Source organism: Nicotiana attenuata, unplaced genomic scaffold, assembly GCF_001879085.1.
Source record: "Nicotiana attenuata strain UT unplaced genomic scaffold, NIATTr2, whole genome shotgun sequence".
NCBI classification, from domain to species: domain Eukaryota; kingdom Viridiplantae; phylum Streptophyta; class Magnoliopsida; order Solanales; family Solanaceae; genus Nicotiana; species Nicotiana attenuata.
The window spans coordinates 577,630-597,189 of NW_017670426.1; the positions used below are offsets into that span (position 1 = coordinate 577,630).

The 19,560-nt window shown below is 32.6% G+C and overlaps 1 protein-coding gene and 1 non-coding gene across 2 annotated transcripts; both read right to left on the bottom strand.

The window, feature by feature from the left end:
- Window positions 1–2,238: 2,238 nt before the first annotated feature.
- LOC109239258 (UDP-glucose 4-epimerase GEPI48-like) lies at window positions 2,239–7,158 on the bottom strand. The gene is made up of 9 exons (XM_019405803.1): window positions 6,633–7,158; window positions 5,541–5,590; window positions 5,101–5,236; window positions 4,909–5,010; window positions 4,447–4,674; window positions 4,003–4,081; window positions 3,624–3,706; window positions 2,894–2,985; window positions 2,239–2,623 (listed from the first exon to the last, which is right to left on the bottom strand). The coding sequence occupies exons 1-9, from the start codon at window positions 6,813–6,815 to the stop codon at window positions 2,524–2,526; spliced, it is 1,053 nt and encodes a 350-aa protein (XP_019261348.1). The 5' UTR covers window positions 6,816–7,158; the 3' UTR covers window positions 2,239–2,523.
- Window positions 7,159–19,487: 12,329 nt separating this feature from the next.
- Window positions 19,488–19,560, bottom strand: TRNAA-CGC. The gene has a single exon. It is a non-coding gene; the product is annotated as a tRNA-Ala (tRNA).

Consider the following 19,560-nt stretch of genomic DNA (forward strand, 5'->3'; position numbering starts at 1 on the left):
CGTCTAATGTAGTTTGACCAACTTCAGCATATTATTTATCTTCTCTGTAAACAGTATATTAATCTAGCTATAGACAATTACAGGTAATTGACTTTTAAATAATTTAACGGTACAAAAAAATTACTTTATTCAAACGTGAAAGTTAAAGTGTTAATAATTCTATTAAAAAAAAGTGATTGGCCCACTAAAAGAGGAAAATCGCTTCGTACAAAAGGAATTATTCCAGATCCGTGAAGTGTAAGATCCATTAAAAAAGGGAGGCACTCCATGCTAAAGGAAACTTTATATCAAAGGCTTAAAACCCGAGACTTCTGATTAAAAACAAAAGATTCTTATTCATTCCACGTAGAGCCGTTAATATGAGCTTGGCCCGTTGGGCCGGCCCAGCTCAGCCCGTGATTTAACAGGGCTGGGCTAGAATTTTTTGAGCCCATTTGAAAATGAGGCTTTTAAGCCCGGCCCGAGTAAGCCCGTGGCCCGTGAGGCTTGACTGAGGCTGGGCCGGGCCGGGCCGTGGGCCTAATAAAAATACGTATTTAAAATATATAAAATATAAAAAGTAAGACACAAAAATAACAAGAAGAGTATCCCAAGCTTAAAGTTCATTAAGCTCATCATATTAAAAGATCAAAATCTTAAAACGTTAATTAGTTTTAAAAATTTGTAATTATTCTTAATATTTAACTAATTAATATTGCAACGAATTGTAGATGTAGATGAAAGTGAAGATGTTAAGACAACCTTCTCACAAGCGGATTCAAATGTATTTGATGAAGATAATGTGTTGGATATCCCATAAGTGTCATGGACGTTCTCTTGAATAGTTTGTTTTGAGTTTTGACTTTTAGTGAATGAAATAATCTTGTCTTTTACTTTTTTTAGTGTTTATTACTCCCTCCGTTCCAATTTATGTGAACCTATTTGACTGGACACGAGTTTAAGACAAAAAGAAGACTTTTGAAATTTATGGTTCTAAACAAGTCAAAAAAGAGTCCAGAGTATTTGTGTTGTTATAAAAGTTTCTCATTAAGAGTAAAATTGGAAGTTTAAGCTAAATTATTTCCAAATTAAGAAAGGGGTCATTCTTTTTGAAACGAACCAAAAAGAAAATAGTGTAAACTGGAACGGACAGAGTATAATATATTCGAACAATATAAAAAGTTATAAAGTTTTATGAAATTTTTCCAATAAGATTTTTTTAACTTTTAAATATTTGTCTTTTTTTTTAGGTTAGAACTTAAAAAAATATATAAAAATTATATTTTAAAAAATAATGTGCCGGCCCGTGGGGGCCCGCAGCCCACATAGGACTGGGGTGGGCTGGCCATTATAAGGCCCATCAAAATGGTGGGCTAACACAGCCCGTCAATTGTTAAAGCCCACATAGGCTGGGCTGAATTAGCCCGGCCCCGCCCATATTGATACCCCTAATTCCACGACAATCTTTGGTGATAAGTAATTGAAAACTACAAAATGGACGTGTTAGCTATTCAACCGTAGATATATAGTGTCGTAGAAAGAGTAGTAAGCAGAGTTGGCAGGATACAAAGTGGATTTGATGGAACTATTTTGCCTTCTAGCCAAATTTAGACAAGTGTTTAATTAACGAAATTGACTTATATACCTGTCTTTCTTTTGTTTTTTTCTCTTTTTGGATAATTGAACGACATACAATTTCAGTATAGAAAGGCTCTTTCCGATAGATCCTCAACTTAAAAAAACATAGTCACATTATAATTGAAAAAAACAGTAACAAAAAGCGGTGACTTTCTTCTTACTTCAACCGACGAATTTACCAGAGATATTTATGTGAAGATGACTACAACAACAAGAGTGGGTTGCTCTAGTGATGAGCACCCTCCACTTCCAATCAGGAAGTTGTGAGTTCGAGTCACCCAAAGAGCAAGGTTGGAGTTCTTGTAGGAAGGGATGCTGAGGGTCTATTGGAAACAGCCTCTCTACCCTAGGATAGGGGTTAGGTCTGCCTACACACCCTCCCCAGACCCCATACTAGTGGGATTATACCACTTGGAGTGACTCGAACTCACAATCTCTTGGTTGGAAGTGGAGGCTCTCACCACTAGAGCAACCCACTCTTGTCTATGTGAAGATGACTAAAGTAATATTTCGGCTTCGCCGCGACTAATAAAAGGAGATAAATAAAGAACATCTCGCCTCAATATAAATCAACCACGCCTCAATCCCAAACAAATTTGGATCAGCGATATACTGCTAAAATAAGAAGACTAAAATGCTGATAATTACAAGGAAAGGAATGAAAGAACAAATGAAATACTGCTATAAGCTTAAACTGAACAAGCTATTATTCATCAACTTTACCCCTTTTTATCTTTCACTAAATAATGAGAACTCCACTTACATTTTGAAACTTTAAGCTAAGATAATATAAACATTCCCATCCCCTCTACAATCCTAATACTTAGTATATTCTAAATCATCCCTTAAAAGACTTATGGCCACTGATTGGCAGAATAATTGTATGATAAATTATGCAGTTTGACTTCAGTGACAATTTGATTCTGGAATTCCTTCATAACCATAGGGATTCTTACTAGCCCAGTTCCACTGATCTCTGCACATCTCTTCGATGCCATATTTCGCCCTGCAACATAAGTCAGACTGTTTAGAGACGAATCCAGGATTTAAAGATAGTGCGCGCATCTATTAATACACGTGTATTTTGTAAAAAATTCTCTCGATCTTTTATATTCATATATATTCTGAGTTTGGGATGAAGGTAACATATGCACCCATTGCTTATATGTTGGAACGGCCTATGCTATCGATGTGTTAAGAACCTTAAAATGCAATGTAAACAGATCACTTAGTTAACTACATTTTGCATGAGTATATAGTTGCAAATGTCACTTACTTCCACTTTAATTCGCGTTCTGCTTTCTCTGTAGCAGCGTATACAATTTCAGCATCCCCAGGCCGTCGACCAGACATCACCAATGGAATTTTCTAAAAGGAGCACAAAGAGAGGTAATTAGTCCACCACCATAAACATTCATAAAGGCCTTTACAACAAGTAAAAAGTTGCAGAATTAGCAAAGTCTTTCCCCACAAAGAGGCTGAAAAAGAAAAATGAATATCACTCGGTGATGAGATGGAAAAGAACTAACACTCGTCTAAGCCTTCGTACATAGAGTTACCCGATTCAGTGTCCTGGTGGGAAGTAGCAGGCCTCCAGCAGATTAGTCGAAGTGCGCCTAAACTAGCTCCCCCCCCCTCCCCCCCCCCCCCCCTAAAAAAAAAAAAAAACCAAAGAAGAAGAAGAAGAGGAGGAGGTAGCACTTGTATGGAAACACTAGTAACCACAAAACAGCCTCACAGCTTAAGGGTTCAGGAAAACCGTTGTTGGCATCAACCGTGAAATCCTTTCCTCCGCCGTCGAGAGGAAATGGAAGTGCTGCATTATACCATTTGAGTTTTTGCAGGAACATGCTACTAACTCACAAAATCAAATGACAAATCATTCCAAATAGGAAGACTGAGTAAACCAGGGAGTGTGCATTATCCTCAACAAGAATCAGAATATAAGCTTGCAAAGGCGGACTTAACGATATAAGTATAATGGAAGAATGCAATAAAAAGACTACCTTTCCTGATGCCTTCTCAAATGCAGCCACCATTTCCAAGACTGAAGTTCCTTTTCCGGTTCCCAAGTTGTACACTTCACAGCCTAAAAGAATCGATCAAAATCAGCATAGCACAACAACTCGAAAATGAGCCAACGTTAAAATATTAAACTATCATGATAAAAACTCTGATGTTTCTTCCATAATATGACTTGTATGGAAGATCTGTTCTACTGCCATGTTAATGACAGGGGAACATAAAGCAGAAAGAAGCACGCATTATTATGATTGAAAGAAACATTGTGATTGAAAGAACATGAATCCGAAAGGACACTTTTCAAGTACAGTTAAGAACTTTAAACGCGAAAATAAAACAAGTAATACAAATAGAAGTACACACCTATGGAAGGATCGGATAGCTTCTGCAAGGCAGCTATGTGTCCATCTGCTAAATCCACAACATGAATGTAATCACGGACCTGAAAAACATAATCATTCTCTGAGGAAAAGCTCATATACGGGACAGTTATGACATTTTTGTCACATTTTGACAAACTACAAAAAGAAACCAGAAGCCCAGAACAATGAATCTGAACAATTTAATGTCAAAGCAGTAACTTATGGTATTGCTTGACATTTTTTTAAATGAATTTATACATTTAAAAGCTACATGAACAGTATTGCAAATCACAATGTTTTAATTAAATAATTCAAGAAGTGTTTGAAAAAATGTGGACATCTCAAATCATAATTTCTGTAATATAAAATAGGACGTAGGAATAACATTGGAAGTTTAAACATTTCTAACACAACTAAAGATTTGCTATTGAAAATACAGTCATACCCCTGTACCATCCTTTGTTGCATAATCAGTTCCATAAACTGTCAGCGCCGGTCTTCTGCCTACAGCAACTTGTTGAACAAAGGGCATAAGGTTGTTGGGAATTCCACGCGGATCTTCACCAATGTGGCCACTTGAATGAGCACCAACAGGATTAAAGTACCGCAGCAATATGATTTTCCATTCGGAGTCAGAGGATCGTACATCACGGCATATTTCTTCAATGAAGAGCTGACCATTTATTGAGTCTTGTTATATTATGAACAGACAGAATAAACAGAAACAGAACTCTTCAACCAATAAGAACCAAAAAAGTAAAACTACAACAAGAAAATAAAAGGAATATACAAGGCTTGCCCTCTTATCAGCAAACTAGACAGAAAAGCAGCCAAACTAGGCTACATTTCAGTTTTGAAATTCAACAACTTGAGCGCTGAATATGCGAGATGAAACAATTGAAAGTACCTTTGTCCGTCCATAAGGATTTGCAGCACTCAGGGGGAATTCCTCGGTACAAGGAACCTCTTTTGGCCAACCATAAACAGTAGCTGACGACGAAAACACAAGCTGTAGATATGGAGAAGAAAACCAATCAAGACATTTACTTGCAAGAAAAGTAGATGCATATTAAAAGTTCTCCAAAGTGCGAGGAATTACCCTTTTGCATCCATGTGCTGCCATGACTTCCAGCAGAGTAATTGTTCCTATAAGGTTGTTGTTAAAATACATCAAAGGTTTCTGGACACTTTCACCTACTGCTTTTAGTCCAGCAAAATGGATAACAGCATCAAATCTGCATCGAATACGTAATTGAAGGCAAACCAATGTATCAAAAAGTAATATATTTGAGCAAAAGAGTCACAATATGTTGATGCAGACATTAAACACTTATTCTCCATAGCTTTGTTTCATGTAAAAGAGTACATAATTCATGCAAACTGCTGATCAAATTGAGACTCAACACAGCAAATAAACTATCGCACGTACAATGTAACTACATATTAATCAATATTGAGGAAGTTCGAAATAAAAATCCAGTCTTATAATAACCACTGAGGCAGATTTTTTTTCTTTTTGTGAGGGATGATAGAACTTACTTGTTAGACCGGAAAATCTCCTCAATTGCAGGCTTATCACGTAGATCCACCTGCGTTATAAGACAAAACAACCATAGAATTCAGTCACAAACTTTTTAAAAAAATAGAAACAAGAAATCAGCTTAATCCTTGTAAAGTAAAGGTACTGTTATACAGGAAAACTATAATGAATTAAAGGCAATAAAGGCAAAGGTGTTCACTAAAGAAAATTTTACTGTGGCCTACACAATTATTACCACCAAGCAGAAAACACCAAACTAAACAGACTACTGAGAATAATTTGCACCCAAATTTCTGGATTGTTAACAGTTTGTCTACATATGGAAAGAAAAAAACAGTTTGACAGTTTGTTAAATGGAGAAAGAAGCACATGATACACCAGAAATAATTATTCTAACTTACAATTCAAAAAGAAACAAGAACACAGAGATTGACCACATACAAAAATTTTACTGATTAAACCAATTTCAGAACCTAATAAAAATCCAATCTTTACATTAAAAAAACAAAACCCAAAATTCAAATTCATACAATTCCACCTTTTTTCACAAACCCCAGAAAAATTCTCCTATGCTCATGGCATAAAATTCAAAGAGAAAAAAGAACAAAGAGATTGACCACCTAGCAACAGTATACTGACTCAAACAATTCAAGAACCCCATAAAAATCCAAAATTTACATTAAAATAAGAACCCAAAACTCAAATTCATACAATTCCACCTTAACCATAATAATTCTGAACACACACACACACACACCCATGAAAACGAAAAACAGAAAAATTCAAGAACCCCATAAAAATACAAACTTTACATTAAAATAAGAACCTATAACTCAAATTCATACAATTCCACCTTAACCATAATAATTCTGAACACACACACACACACACACACACACACACACACACACACACACAGACCCATGAAAAGGAAAAACAAAAAAATTCAAGAACCCCATAAAAATACAAACTTTACATTAAAATAAGAACCTATAACTCAAATTCATACAATTCCACCTTATCCTTAATAATTCTGAAAACACACACACACACAGACCCATGAAAAGGAAAAACAGAGAGAAGAAAAGTACCTTATGAAAGGAAAGGTTAGGGCCATATTGAGAAGCAAGTTCCTGAACCCTTTTGATAGCAATTTCAGAAGAATTATCCAAATTATCAATCACAACAGTTTTGTAGCCACCAAGCAGTAATTGCAACACTGTATGACTCCCAATATACCCTGCTCCCCCTGTCACCAATATACTCTTTGACATGATGATATATCCCAATTTAAAAAAAAAAAAAAAAACTAACTCCAACAATAAAAAGAAGAAGAAGATTTGGGTTTTGGTAAAAAAGAAGATATAAAATTCCAATCTTTAGTTATTGACAAGACTCAGACTTGAAACAAAGACTCCTAGTCCAAGCTTTTATAGGTGTAAAACCACGGTTATTTGCTAAAAAATAAAACTAAAAATTATTTTCTCCAACACCCTTTACTTAGTTGGGTTGAAAGAATTTTCAAGAATTATTAAGAGAGGAAGAAGAAGATGAAGAAGAAGAAGAAGAAAAGGGACACGTGTAGAGTAGGTCTAAAGTCTGATGGTGGCTTCAGAAAAAGTGTTTATATGGGGGATTGTGTCTAGACTTAGTAGGACTCTCTAGATTCTTGATTCTACTACTGTTAACTCATGATTAACCCAAGTACCAAAAATAATATAATGATTTTAATATTTTTTTCTAATATTTTATTCCACTTGTGTCAGTTTTAATGTATGATGACTAAAATTAAATCCGAGTAAAAAGAAGAATTATGGTAAATAATTTATTAATTTAAAGTAATCTAATTCTAGGAATACTAATTTGAATATATGTAATGGACCTTAATTCCTTAACCGGTTGAAATTGGTAAATAGTTGATTGATTAAAACTATTTTCTAAATATTTAGTTTCACGTATATTAATTTATTTATAACGCTTAATTATTTTTACATTTTAACCATGAAGATATGTAATCGAATGAATGGGATCCATATATTCTTAATCGGTATCTCGTGTTCGAGCCTTTTGGTTAAGCTATGAGTCCTGAGAGTGACCAATTTTTTTTAGTGAAAATAGCACGGGTTAGCTAGTTTTTGGACTGATAATTAAATAGTCAGCGTTTGTAAAGTTATTAAAAAATAGTCACTATTTTACTGTAATACGGAAAGCTCCAACATAATATACTGGAGATTGGTGCACATGTGTATGAACTTCCAGCATATTATGCTGGAATTCTAACACACGGAAAATTCCAGCATAATATACTGGAGATTGGAGCACCTGCTTATGAACTCCAATATATTATGCTGGACCAGTATATTATGCTGGAAGTCCAGTATATTATGCTGGAATATTTTCCGGATTTTGAACAGTGTTTTCGTTGAGATTTATCTTTACATGAAAAGTGACTAAATTTCTATTACTTTTGAAAATGTGGCTACTTTTCAATTACCACTTGTGAATTTGGCTATTTTTGAATTTAAAAAATAGCCAGATTTACAAGTGGTCGTTCAAAAATAGCCCAGTTTCAAAAGTAATCGAAATTTAGCTACTTTTCATGTAAAGATAAATCTGAGCGAAAACACTGTTCAAAACCTGGAAAATACGCCAGTATATTATGCTGGAGTTCCAGCATAATATACTGGAGTTCCAGCAAAGTATACCGGTCCTGTATAATATGCTGGAAGTTCGTACACAAGTGCTCGAATCTCCAGTATATTATGCTGGAACTTTCCGTGTGTTGGAGTTCCAGCATAATATGTTGGAAATTCATACACAGGTGCACCGAACTCCAGTATATTATGCTGGACTGGTCTCTGTTGCAGTAAAATAGTGGCTATTTTTCATTGACTTGGTAAATGCTGGCTATTTTTGAATGACTAATACGAAAACTGATTAGACCGTGCTATTTTAACATGAATTTGTATTAGTCTAATCAATGCTAGATAACTTAATGTGTAGCCCAAAGAAAACTAGCTTTCAAATGAATAAAAAGAAATATTACAGTACATAAATAATATTTTTAATAGTCTGATATTCTAAACTTTAATTCTGAAATTAACGAGGTACGTAATTGGTTGATTAAAATATTATGTAATATTTGTCTTTATTGTCTTTAATTCTGAAAATAACGAGGTGATAGTCACCTAGATTCCTGAAAATATATTTTTTATTTTCTTCATTGTTCAGTCCCATGATTTTTATTTTCTGTTAGCAGTTATTTTGGACCATATTTTATACAAAAAATCCAACATTGGAAGTTGTGGCGAAGGTAAAAAAATTGTTAATATGTGGTATGTTGATTTTCGAGGGGTATGTTTCCTTGTGTTCTTGCTTCTAGATTTCTCATTTTGACATTCTTGTTTTAAAAAAAATATAATATTTGACATTGTCTTTTTCTATTTGTTTTGGTTGAGTCATCAAGTCATTTTAATGTTTTGTTTTTTATGCAAATCTTATCAACAAAAACTGTAATCCTTTGAAATAAATGTTTTTCCTATTTATGTAAATCTTATCAATAAAACCAGTAATCTGCCGAAAGTAGCAACAAAACATTTTTTATTTATTATTCTTTAACAAACTTTCCTTACGTATGATATTATTTTGGCAGAATGGTTTCAATGCAAGTATATGATCATTTTTGGCGTTTTGAAATTCAATGCAGTTGTTAAAACATCATATGACACTATAAAAACAAAAAAGACGATATATATATATATATAGGGGCGGATCTACCTTAGCCCGAGCGGTGTCACGTGACACTGCTTCGTCGGAATTTTTTACTAAATAAGTATGTATAATAAAACTCCGACAGGAAAAATGAAGATAAATGTAATAAAGTGACACCACTTGATAACAATAGATGTGTAGCACAGTTGGTCAGGCGCTTCATTTTTCTTGAACTCTTATCTTAAGCATTAAGACATCTAAACCAATAGATCAAGAGTTACATTTGTATATTTAATTAATGCAATAATAAATTATTTGACCTGTATTATAAGTTGTTTGGCTATTTTTTTCTGCTCATTTTCTTTATCAACATTGAAATTGATTAATAACAATTTGCATAATCAAATGAATGATGAGTTTTTGTGTGATTACTTGGTGTTATATATATATATATAAAGTATTTAGTATTATTTAAAATAAGGTTATATTGAATATATTTTAAAAAATAAAAATTCATATTTAGTAAGATATTTGAGCTGTGTTCTATAAAATAATTCGAATTATATTTTTTTTAATATGATGTTATAATGAATTATTATTTGTTTACTGTTCAAAATTGTCACACCGCTTATGATAAATCCTGCGTACGCCACTGTATATATAACAAAATAGTATTATCAATTATTCTCAATAATTTATTAATTGGAGTCGAATATATGGATCATCGTTAAGAGAACTGATAATAATCGAATTAAAATTTTCAACTTTTATGTTAACTTATCATACCTTCATCTTTTATTCTTTTTGGGACTAACTATACTTTATGTAACTATAGACGGGATATCCTTAATATTTAAATGGTGTTAAATTTTCACATTTGTGGGCAAAGTAACATAAATAATATTGGTGACATTGTATAATCTTTTGTCAAGAGAATTTAGGCATATTCCAAAGAATTATTTGTAAAAGTTGGAGTCACATATCATGTTAGCATAATTTGTTACTGAAATGCGTTTTTTATTGCATTTTTTTTTTCCAATAAACGCATGAATTATAAAAGTTGGAGTCACACTAAAACGTTAGCATTTTAGTTACCAAAATGCGTTTACTATTTTTTTTTTTTTTCCTCTAAAAACACAAAGTACAGAATATTTTATGTTAACATTTGGTATTAAACTTCCAAAAGATAATAGGAATTCTCATAATCAGATTCCATATTGAAGCTTAATTTCAACGACAAGGATTTTAGAGAGCGTTAAGTATTCCGTCATCTTTATCAGAGGCCTCGGATAAGTACCCTTAATATGGGACTTCTAAGTCAAATTTGATTTTTTTTTTCCAGACTTTAATGTAGGCACTAAATACCGAACAGAAAACAAAAGACTTTCCCTCAATTTTTTTGATTATTATACAAATAGCCGGTTAGATTCAATATTTACTTTTTCTAATCGGTACACGTAGATTATATATTGATTATAAATAATTACATATTATATATTAATTATGCATATGTTATATATCTACCGATTATTTATAGTTTACAAGATTAGGTGGAAGCTATTTGGGTTAATTCTTTCTTTCTAGGTTTGGCAGTGGGGATGGTGGGCATAAATAGCAGAGGCTAGCCAGTTTTCGGACTGGTAATTGAAAAATAGTCAGCGTTTGCAAATTCATTAAAAAATAGCGACTATTTTGCTGCAACACGGAAAGTTCCAACATAATATACTGGAGATTGGTGCACCTGTGTATGAACTTCCAGCATATTATATTGGAACTCCAACACACAAAAAATTCCAGCATAATTTACTGGAGATTGGAGCACCTGTGTATGAACTTCCAGCATATTATGTTGGACCAGATACTGGAGTTCCAGTATAAATATATGGAACTTCAGTATATTATGTTGAAAATTCACATGTAAAAAATTCGAACTCCAGTCGGATTTTGAACAGTGTTTTCGTTCAAATTTATCTTTACATGAAAAGTGGCTAAATTTTGATTACTTTTGAAATTGTGACTATTTTTTAATTATCACTTGTAATCTGGCTATTTTTAAATTTCACTCGGATAAATAGTATGTTCAAAATTTAGCTGTACACATTGTGGTCCAGTTTGTTAAACAATTTGAGGGTACCACACCTATTACATGAATAACAACCAAAGATAATGTTAAAAGGAACTTTATCTTTTTGCCACATTAGCTTTATTCCAAAACAGAGTAAAAGTATGGTTTATCACATTCTAATGGGATCAAAATAGATTACTAATAGTAAAAGGCCAAAAGATTGTCTTGATGTACCCTACACTAAAAGGGGCAAAGTAAAGGGTTCCTCCTATATTAAAGGAATGTTTTTTTTAGCCCTAAGTTTTTTTTATCTTTGATTAAATCCCCAAAATTTAATTTTTCTAGTGACATACTATTTACTTAATTTGTTCTACTTTATGTGAAATAACTTCCTTATTAGTGCGTTGAAAAAGAACAATATCTTTATATATTTGAAAATAATTTATTAAATTTATTTCAGACTTAGTATATTTTATAGACGCCAAATCTCACGGTATATACAACAACAACAGAAATCCGGTGTAATTTTATAAGTGGAATCTGGAGAGATTAGCGTGTACGCAGACCTTACAGAGGCAGATTCAGGATTTAAGCTTTATGGATTCAACCTTCAAGAGTTTTAGCATTGAACCTACTTATTATATTTTTAAAGCTATGGGTTCATATCTATTATTTATTGGAATTTTAGTAATTTTTACTCATATATTTATGTTCCACTAGGGGTGGGCATCGGTCGGCTCGGTTCGGTTATGAATATTATCAGTTTAGCATATCGGTTATCGGTTTACAAATTTGATAAATCGATAACCGAACCGATAAGACATCGATTATCGGTTATCGATCATTATCGGTTCGGTTATCGGTTTACCCGATAAGATAATTCAATCTAGAGTTAAGCAAAAAAGAGAAGACAATTCACCGGAGTTAAGCAAAAAAGAGAAGAATTTACATATAGTATACTACCAATTTCTGCGTTCTGTCCAGTGACCACAACTGGAATAGTACTAATTCTTCAACAACAGTTGTCCAAATACATTAATAACAATACAAAGTAGTAGCAATTTCACCTTAAAATTAACAAGTCCAAACATATAGTACTATCGGTCCAAGATAAACTGGATGTTGTTTGTCAAATGCCTAACCTGAAAAAAGATACCATAGAGCAAAACCTTGATCTGTGCATGGGCAATACCACATAAATAAAAAACACCTAGAAGGCAAGAAAATGTTGTCCTGTTGCAAAGCTCAGCGTATTGTAGAGAAGAATAATGTTCAAAAATATACCCGAAACTGAAGAATGAAGATGAAGCAACTGAAGAGTGCGGCTGAGAAAGAATAGGAGAGAATGAACTGAAGCCCTAGCATATGTATATACTTAAGGGTAAGTCGTAATTTTATTAATTCTTATTGGGTTACCGGTTAACCCATTAACAAAATTGGCAACCTGATGCCCGAACCAATAACCCAATAATAAAAAAAAAATTTAAACCGTTACCAAACAGTTAACCTAATAAACCGATACCGATAACCTAATAAATAATTAACGGTTCGGGTTATCGGTTTTACCCGATATATGCCCGGCTCTATGCTCCACGTCTAAAATACTAGGTTCAGTTGAACCCGATAACTTTAAGCTCCATTCGCCCCCGAAACCTTATCTCTACCTTATAATGATAGAGAGGCAAAAAATCTCACGATATATGCAAGATCATAAGTTTCCAAAAAAAAAAAAAGAAACCTCATATTTCGTACCAAGTCAAACATCGCCCCATAAATTGAAAACGGATGAGTAATTAAGTTTTTTTTTTTAAAGAGAATTTAGTTGAACAACTAGGATAAAAGTCTTAAATTATGATTCATGAACCACCTTTACTGCATTTGCAAGTGTCAACTCATAAGTGATCATATGACTTTAGTCTATTTTAGTCTTAATTAGGAAAGACTTATATTAAATTTATTTCCAAGAAATTTTACACTTTTGGTAGTTGTCAACTGTCATATTGTCACCTTCCTTTAATTATGGCTAACGTGTTGTAACTGAAAAAAACAGTTGATTTCTTGAGGATAATGAGGTATCACCCCTCCCTTTTTGACTGTCACATTAATTTATTAATAGTAGCCACGTGAAACCCACCCACCCTCTTGGAAAATAATAATATAAGTAAATATCCAGTTCAAGAAAAGGCAACTTTCTTTTGGTTTGAAGGAATTAGAAAGGTCTGAGTCAGACCTGTAAATGGCGCAACAATATGCGTTGTGTATTTTTTCTTTTATGATCATTTATTAGAATTCGAAAATCATTTGGATGATTGGTACTATATTATTTTGATAAATACAATATTTAAATAGGTTGTATCGTTTTTCGTCTCTACAAATAATATGAATAATAAATTTGAAATATTACAAAGAAAAAGTAGAGTACGAGGTAAATTTATTATATAAAAAGGTAGGTTAAATGATAAAATATGATTGTTTGTGAGATTACACTGGATTTGTTGTTGTTGTTGTTGTTGTTAGAGGGGAGCCTTGGCGTAACTGGTAAAGTTGCTGCCATGTGATCAGGAGGTCACAGTGTCGAGCCGTGAAAACAACCTCTTGCAGAAATGCAAGGTAAGCACCCGCAATGTGCGGGATCCGGGAAAAGGTCGGATCCCAGCACATTTATTTTTATTGTTTTTAATAATGAAAAAGGGCAAAATGAGAGGGAAAAAAGGTAATGACACGACCGCATTAAATTGATCGTTACATAAAGCGATATTTTTTGTCATTACTTGATGACGAATAACGATACAATATAATAAAATTTATCAAAATAAATATTGTATTTAAAGTAACAATTCGATACATACAATAGGTGGCAACCATCAAACGGGTTGTAATTTAACTAATTTACATTCACACTATCCCCGTCGGGGTAAAGGTAAGATCTGCATATAAACTACACTCCCCGTACCTTACTTGTGGGACTATACTGGGTCGTCGTTGTTGTACATTCACACTACGTAAGGCTCATGATAAGGAAGACACTCCTTATCAACAGTTTTTTTATTTTAAGACACTTTGCCGAGACCTCTAGTCACTACACTTTTTAACACATTATACTTTTCATTCATTTCTCTATGTCTAGAAACTATTTTATTTGGAAAGATATTTCGAAAAAGAATACTTGCGCTCGATCTTTGTATCAACTAAAGACGTGTTCTACATATATATATTTTTTACTTAATCTCATGGTTAGGTAATGCATATTTTACTTTAATTTATGGCTCTTGTGGTTATAAGTTATTTTATTCATGGTAAACACTAAGAGCCCGTTTGGACATAAGAATTTTTTTTTTCAAAATTTTTTTACTTTTTTCCGGAATCAGCATTTGTTCATAAATTTTTAAATTTTTACTTGAAGATTCATTTTGAAATTTTTCGAAAATTTGAAAAACTCCAAAAATTTGGTTTCAAAATTTTCACTCAAATCAGTCACAAAACTTCAAAAACAACCCAAAATTATATTCATGTCCAAACACAACTCTAAATTTCAAATACCATTTTCACTTGAAATTTTTTTTCACCCTTTTTTGAAATTTTACAATTCTTATGTCCAAACGCCCACTAAGTGTGAATATATATTTTTCGTGATATTTTCCCTCATATATCTCTCACTTTTGAAAAAGAATTTGAATATAGCGATGTTTACCTAACTTCATAACTAGAATAACTACTAGCTAGAAGGCAACCGACCTAGCTTCCTAATTGGACCACGAATTTTGCATGTAATAAGGAGAAACAGATATTAGAAGATGAATGTGGATTAGGAGCTAACTTCTAAGGATGAATATAATTCATTTATTTTTAAATAGTTTATTTACCCTAAAGATCGAATAACAATTGAATTTAAACGCGATTTTAAGAATACATGATATAATTTGATACAAATTAAGAAAGCAAAGTAATATTGAAATTGACGATAAAAGAATAAATGCAAATCACGCAAATCGAACATTATTGGCCATCGACTTCGATCACCCTCAAATCAAGAGATGCCTCAACTAATGTTCTTACAACGAAGATTTATTTAAAAGAGCAATTTTCTTAATTCATTACCTTTGAGAATGAAGGAAAAATAAAAACTATTATAAAACAATAAATGAAGAAGAATAGTATTACAGAGAAGAGTAGAGAGAGAATTCTTATTGATTTTTGGATGAATTACAATGGAATAGAACTCTCTATTTATAGGGAGAGGGTGGCTTAGCCACCAAGTAATAAACCCTAGAATCTCTCTAAATATAGACATTCACCATAAATAAAATTCTATTTATAACACTCCCCCTTGAATGTCTATTCAACAGATAATATGCCTCGTTAAAACCCTAACTAAAATAAAACCCAATGGGAAAAAAATTCTAGAGAAGGAAAAAGAGTACACATATCTAACAGTACGCCTTTTGGTTGCCTCGTTAAAAACCTTGCAAGGAAAACCCAATGGGACAAAACCTTGTAAGGGAAAAAGAGTACAACGCGTATTAACTCCCCCTGATGAGAGCATCAATTCACATCCTTGAGAATTTGCATTCCAATCTTGTGCATCATCTTCAAAAGATCTTTGATAGAGATTTGATGAACAAATCAGCCATATTAACTTGAATGAGTATATTGCACCTTGAAATCATCATTCTTGATAGAGATGAATTATCTTCATATGATCTTGTTGGAATCGTCATTTCAATATCTTCACATAGAGGTAAAAATCTTGCTATCATATTATCATGCATATAGTTATAGCAAGAAACATTTGTGCACAAATTGCACTGAGGAAGTGGTACTTCAAGATCAAGAATTGTATATGCTTCAAGCAACTTAAATCTTTCATGGAGTGTCACATAAGTTAAGCCATATAAGTCATATAATAGACTTTAGATGCATATCAAGTTTTAATGTCATGCTAGACATATAAGATATCGAAAACTGATTGCACATACCATTGATTTTAAACTTTCAAGTGTTTGAACTACATGTTCAAAACTACATGTCTTTCATATGAAACCAATTCTATTTGAATTGTTTCTTCAGACTTAAGATCCTCATATATATATTTAGCGCTATCATAGATGTCGTCGACAAACATTTTATATCAGTTTCAATATTTTTTTCACAATGACATAACATAGAGATCTCTTCATTCATATATTCAGGTACATGAATCTCTCATGAGATTTTATGAAGTGTTATGTCATGTGATCTTCTAGATCACTTGCCTCCTTTATATTTGCTCATCTTCTTTATCAAGAAGTTTATTTGAAACCGATTTGTCTATACGCTTTAAGCGTACCATAGACTTTGTCCTTCTAGGACTTATTCCAATAGGAGTATTTGCAGTGAGATATAGTTACTTTCTTTGGGTCAGCAAATGCGTCTGGCATGCTTTGCAATATATTGCAAATGAATTATCCTTTTATGAACTTCAAGTTCATATTATCTTATTCGAGGATCTAAATGTACAAATGATAATTCATTCCACATAACTTTTTCTCAACTGTTTATCATGTCTCCTCCACATGTAAGAAAAACTAACTTGTTACCTCAACTTTGAGAATCCACCTTTGTGCGTTATGGTGTTAATCAAAATATAAACCGCACATCAATAATAATAAGATGGAATTATTTGGCTCCTGACCCTGAACCACTTGTGAGGGGAGAATGTAATATACTTTCGTATATAACCTATATCAAACTGATATAGATAACTTTGTTCTCATAAGCAATAGTTTAGCTACTAAGTGGAGGCACTCAATAAATTATTTTGCTAAACCAGTTGTGATGTAAACCAACTTATCAAGATAAACTATCTTGAATAGAAAATTTGGAAATTATGCTCGAAATTAAATTATTGAGCAAGTTACCTCGCAAACACCAGGTTGCGGGTTAATAATAATCGCACATGTAACCATCTCATAGATGCATCTTATATGGTATACATGGCAGGTGAATGAGCCCATATTCACCTTTGATATTTCCAGCATTCATGGGATTCAATCTCAATTTTAGTTGGTCTATTAATTAATAAGAACAAGCAATATAAGAGAATTCGTAAAGAACTTTCTAGTTTTTTAATATTAACCCATGTGAATTCTCGTTTATTTTTGCACATCATGCTTAAACTAATATGACTAAACCAATTATGCCAACTGAATAGATTATCAATATTGATAAACTTCAGATTTACGCCATGACGTGTGCAATTATCAATAAACTCCAAGTTTATTATGATATGGGTTTTTATATCAATAAATATCCACTTTATTGTGGTATTCTTTTATTTGTGTAGTACAAACTGGAGAATAAAACGGGTAGCTTTTCACATACATATTATCCAGCTACAAGTTGTAGTAATAGAAGATATTAAATCTTTCCTTGATTTATAGTCTCAATATAATCAACCGCTTTCGCGTATACTTTGGAAACTAAATAAGTTTCTTTGAGACTTACTACAACACAATACCTTATTGGTAATCAATTGTGTTTCTCCAAAATAGTAATAATTGGCTCTTCTTGAGCTCTCAATTAATTTTGTACTACCACATATTCATCAACATCAATATGGTGGATATCTCTTTTAAAGAGAAAGTTATACCATTATGGTTATGGTCAAAATTATATGCAAGATCTGTTTCTTGCATTACCGTTGTCTTTTAATAATCACAATGCCAAAATATTTTGGCGTACAATAGGTACGTGACCAATGACCATTCATGCCATAATAATGACATTATTTTCTTATATCATCTCAAACCTCCTTTTAGAGGTGAGTGCGGTATATTCACTACCACTAGCACGTTCATATTCTTTGAAGAATGAATATGTATTCATAAATCAGATGTTGTCACATTCACATTATGAATGGACCATAATCATCTATATGTGCTTTACAAAATCTCATGTCAAATCGATGACAAATATTTTTCACAAAGTGAAAGATTATTTTGAGAATCCTTATTGTTCTCATTACCACAAATGATGACGATTATAATTTCGTCTATTGCCACGTCCATATCCATTGATACATTCATAGTAATAATTTTGTCTTCTTTCAGACTTATCACATACTGCTATCACATTCTCTTAAGGGAATGAGAATGAAGCAAATTCAATGGGACGGATTTTCACTTCTTGTGCTCACGATCATACATGACTTTGACCATGGCAAGACATAGAAATTTTACCAATTCGGGTGGTTATAATTTCTTACAAACTCCATTAGAGTTGTAATCAAAATTTATTGTCTTTGCTTGTATTTAAAATTAAATTATAGAATAAAAGAGAAAAATATGGTAAAATACTTACCTTAAATCCAGAATTTAATCATGAAGGAAATTCATAGAACAATTGACAATCATTATGATCAATCCCAAAGCTTCTACTCAATTGGTTAGAGTCTCGTGCTGATAACGTGTTATAAAACAATAAATGAAGAAGAAGAGTATTACAGAGAAGAGTAGAGAGAGAATTCTTATTGATTTTTGGATGAATTACAATGGAAAGAACCCTCTATTTATAGGGAGAGGATGACTTAGCCACCAAGTAATAAACCCTAGAATCTATCTAAATATAGACATTCACCGTAAATAAAATTCTATTTATAACAAAAACAGAATTATATCTCAATCGGGAAATTTGGTTGATATTACTACAAATTGAAGAGTTGACCATAACCTAAGTTTTATAGCAGGAACAGTCTGTTTCTTTTTTATTTTCTTATTCAATAATGTCGAAGTAAAGTCACTTTGATCTCCCTTCATATATATTCTTTTTTTATTCATTACGTAGTCAATGCTAAACATCACATTAAGACTTGAAGATTCGGTATAGGAGGAACTTTTTGCAGTCAACAAACTCAAAAAAAATGTTAGTAGGAATTAAACAGATTTTCTTTTATTCGATTACAATATTTTCAATTATCATTTTTAGAAAAAAAAAGAAGAAGAAGGGAAGAGTGATAATATAGAATATCATTCAGGAGATCCTTTACACATGTTCCATGAGTAGGTTAAACGCTACACTTGGAAAAGCTTAATTTTTACAGATTGACAATAATAATAAAATTCTTTTACTTCTAACTCAAAAAAAAAAAGAGCCATGTGGTGCTACAAAAAACTGAAAAAAGAGTGAAAAAGAATGGAGGTGCGGGGAATCGAACCCCGTGCCTCTCGCATGCGAAGCGAGCGCTCTACCATATGAGCTACACCCCC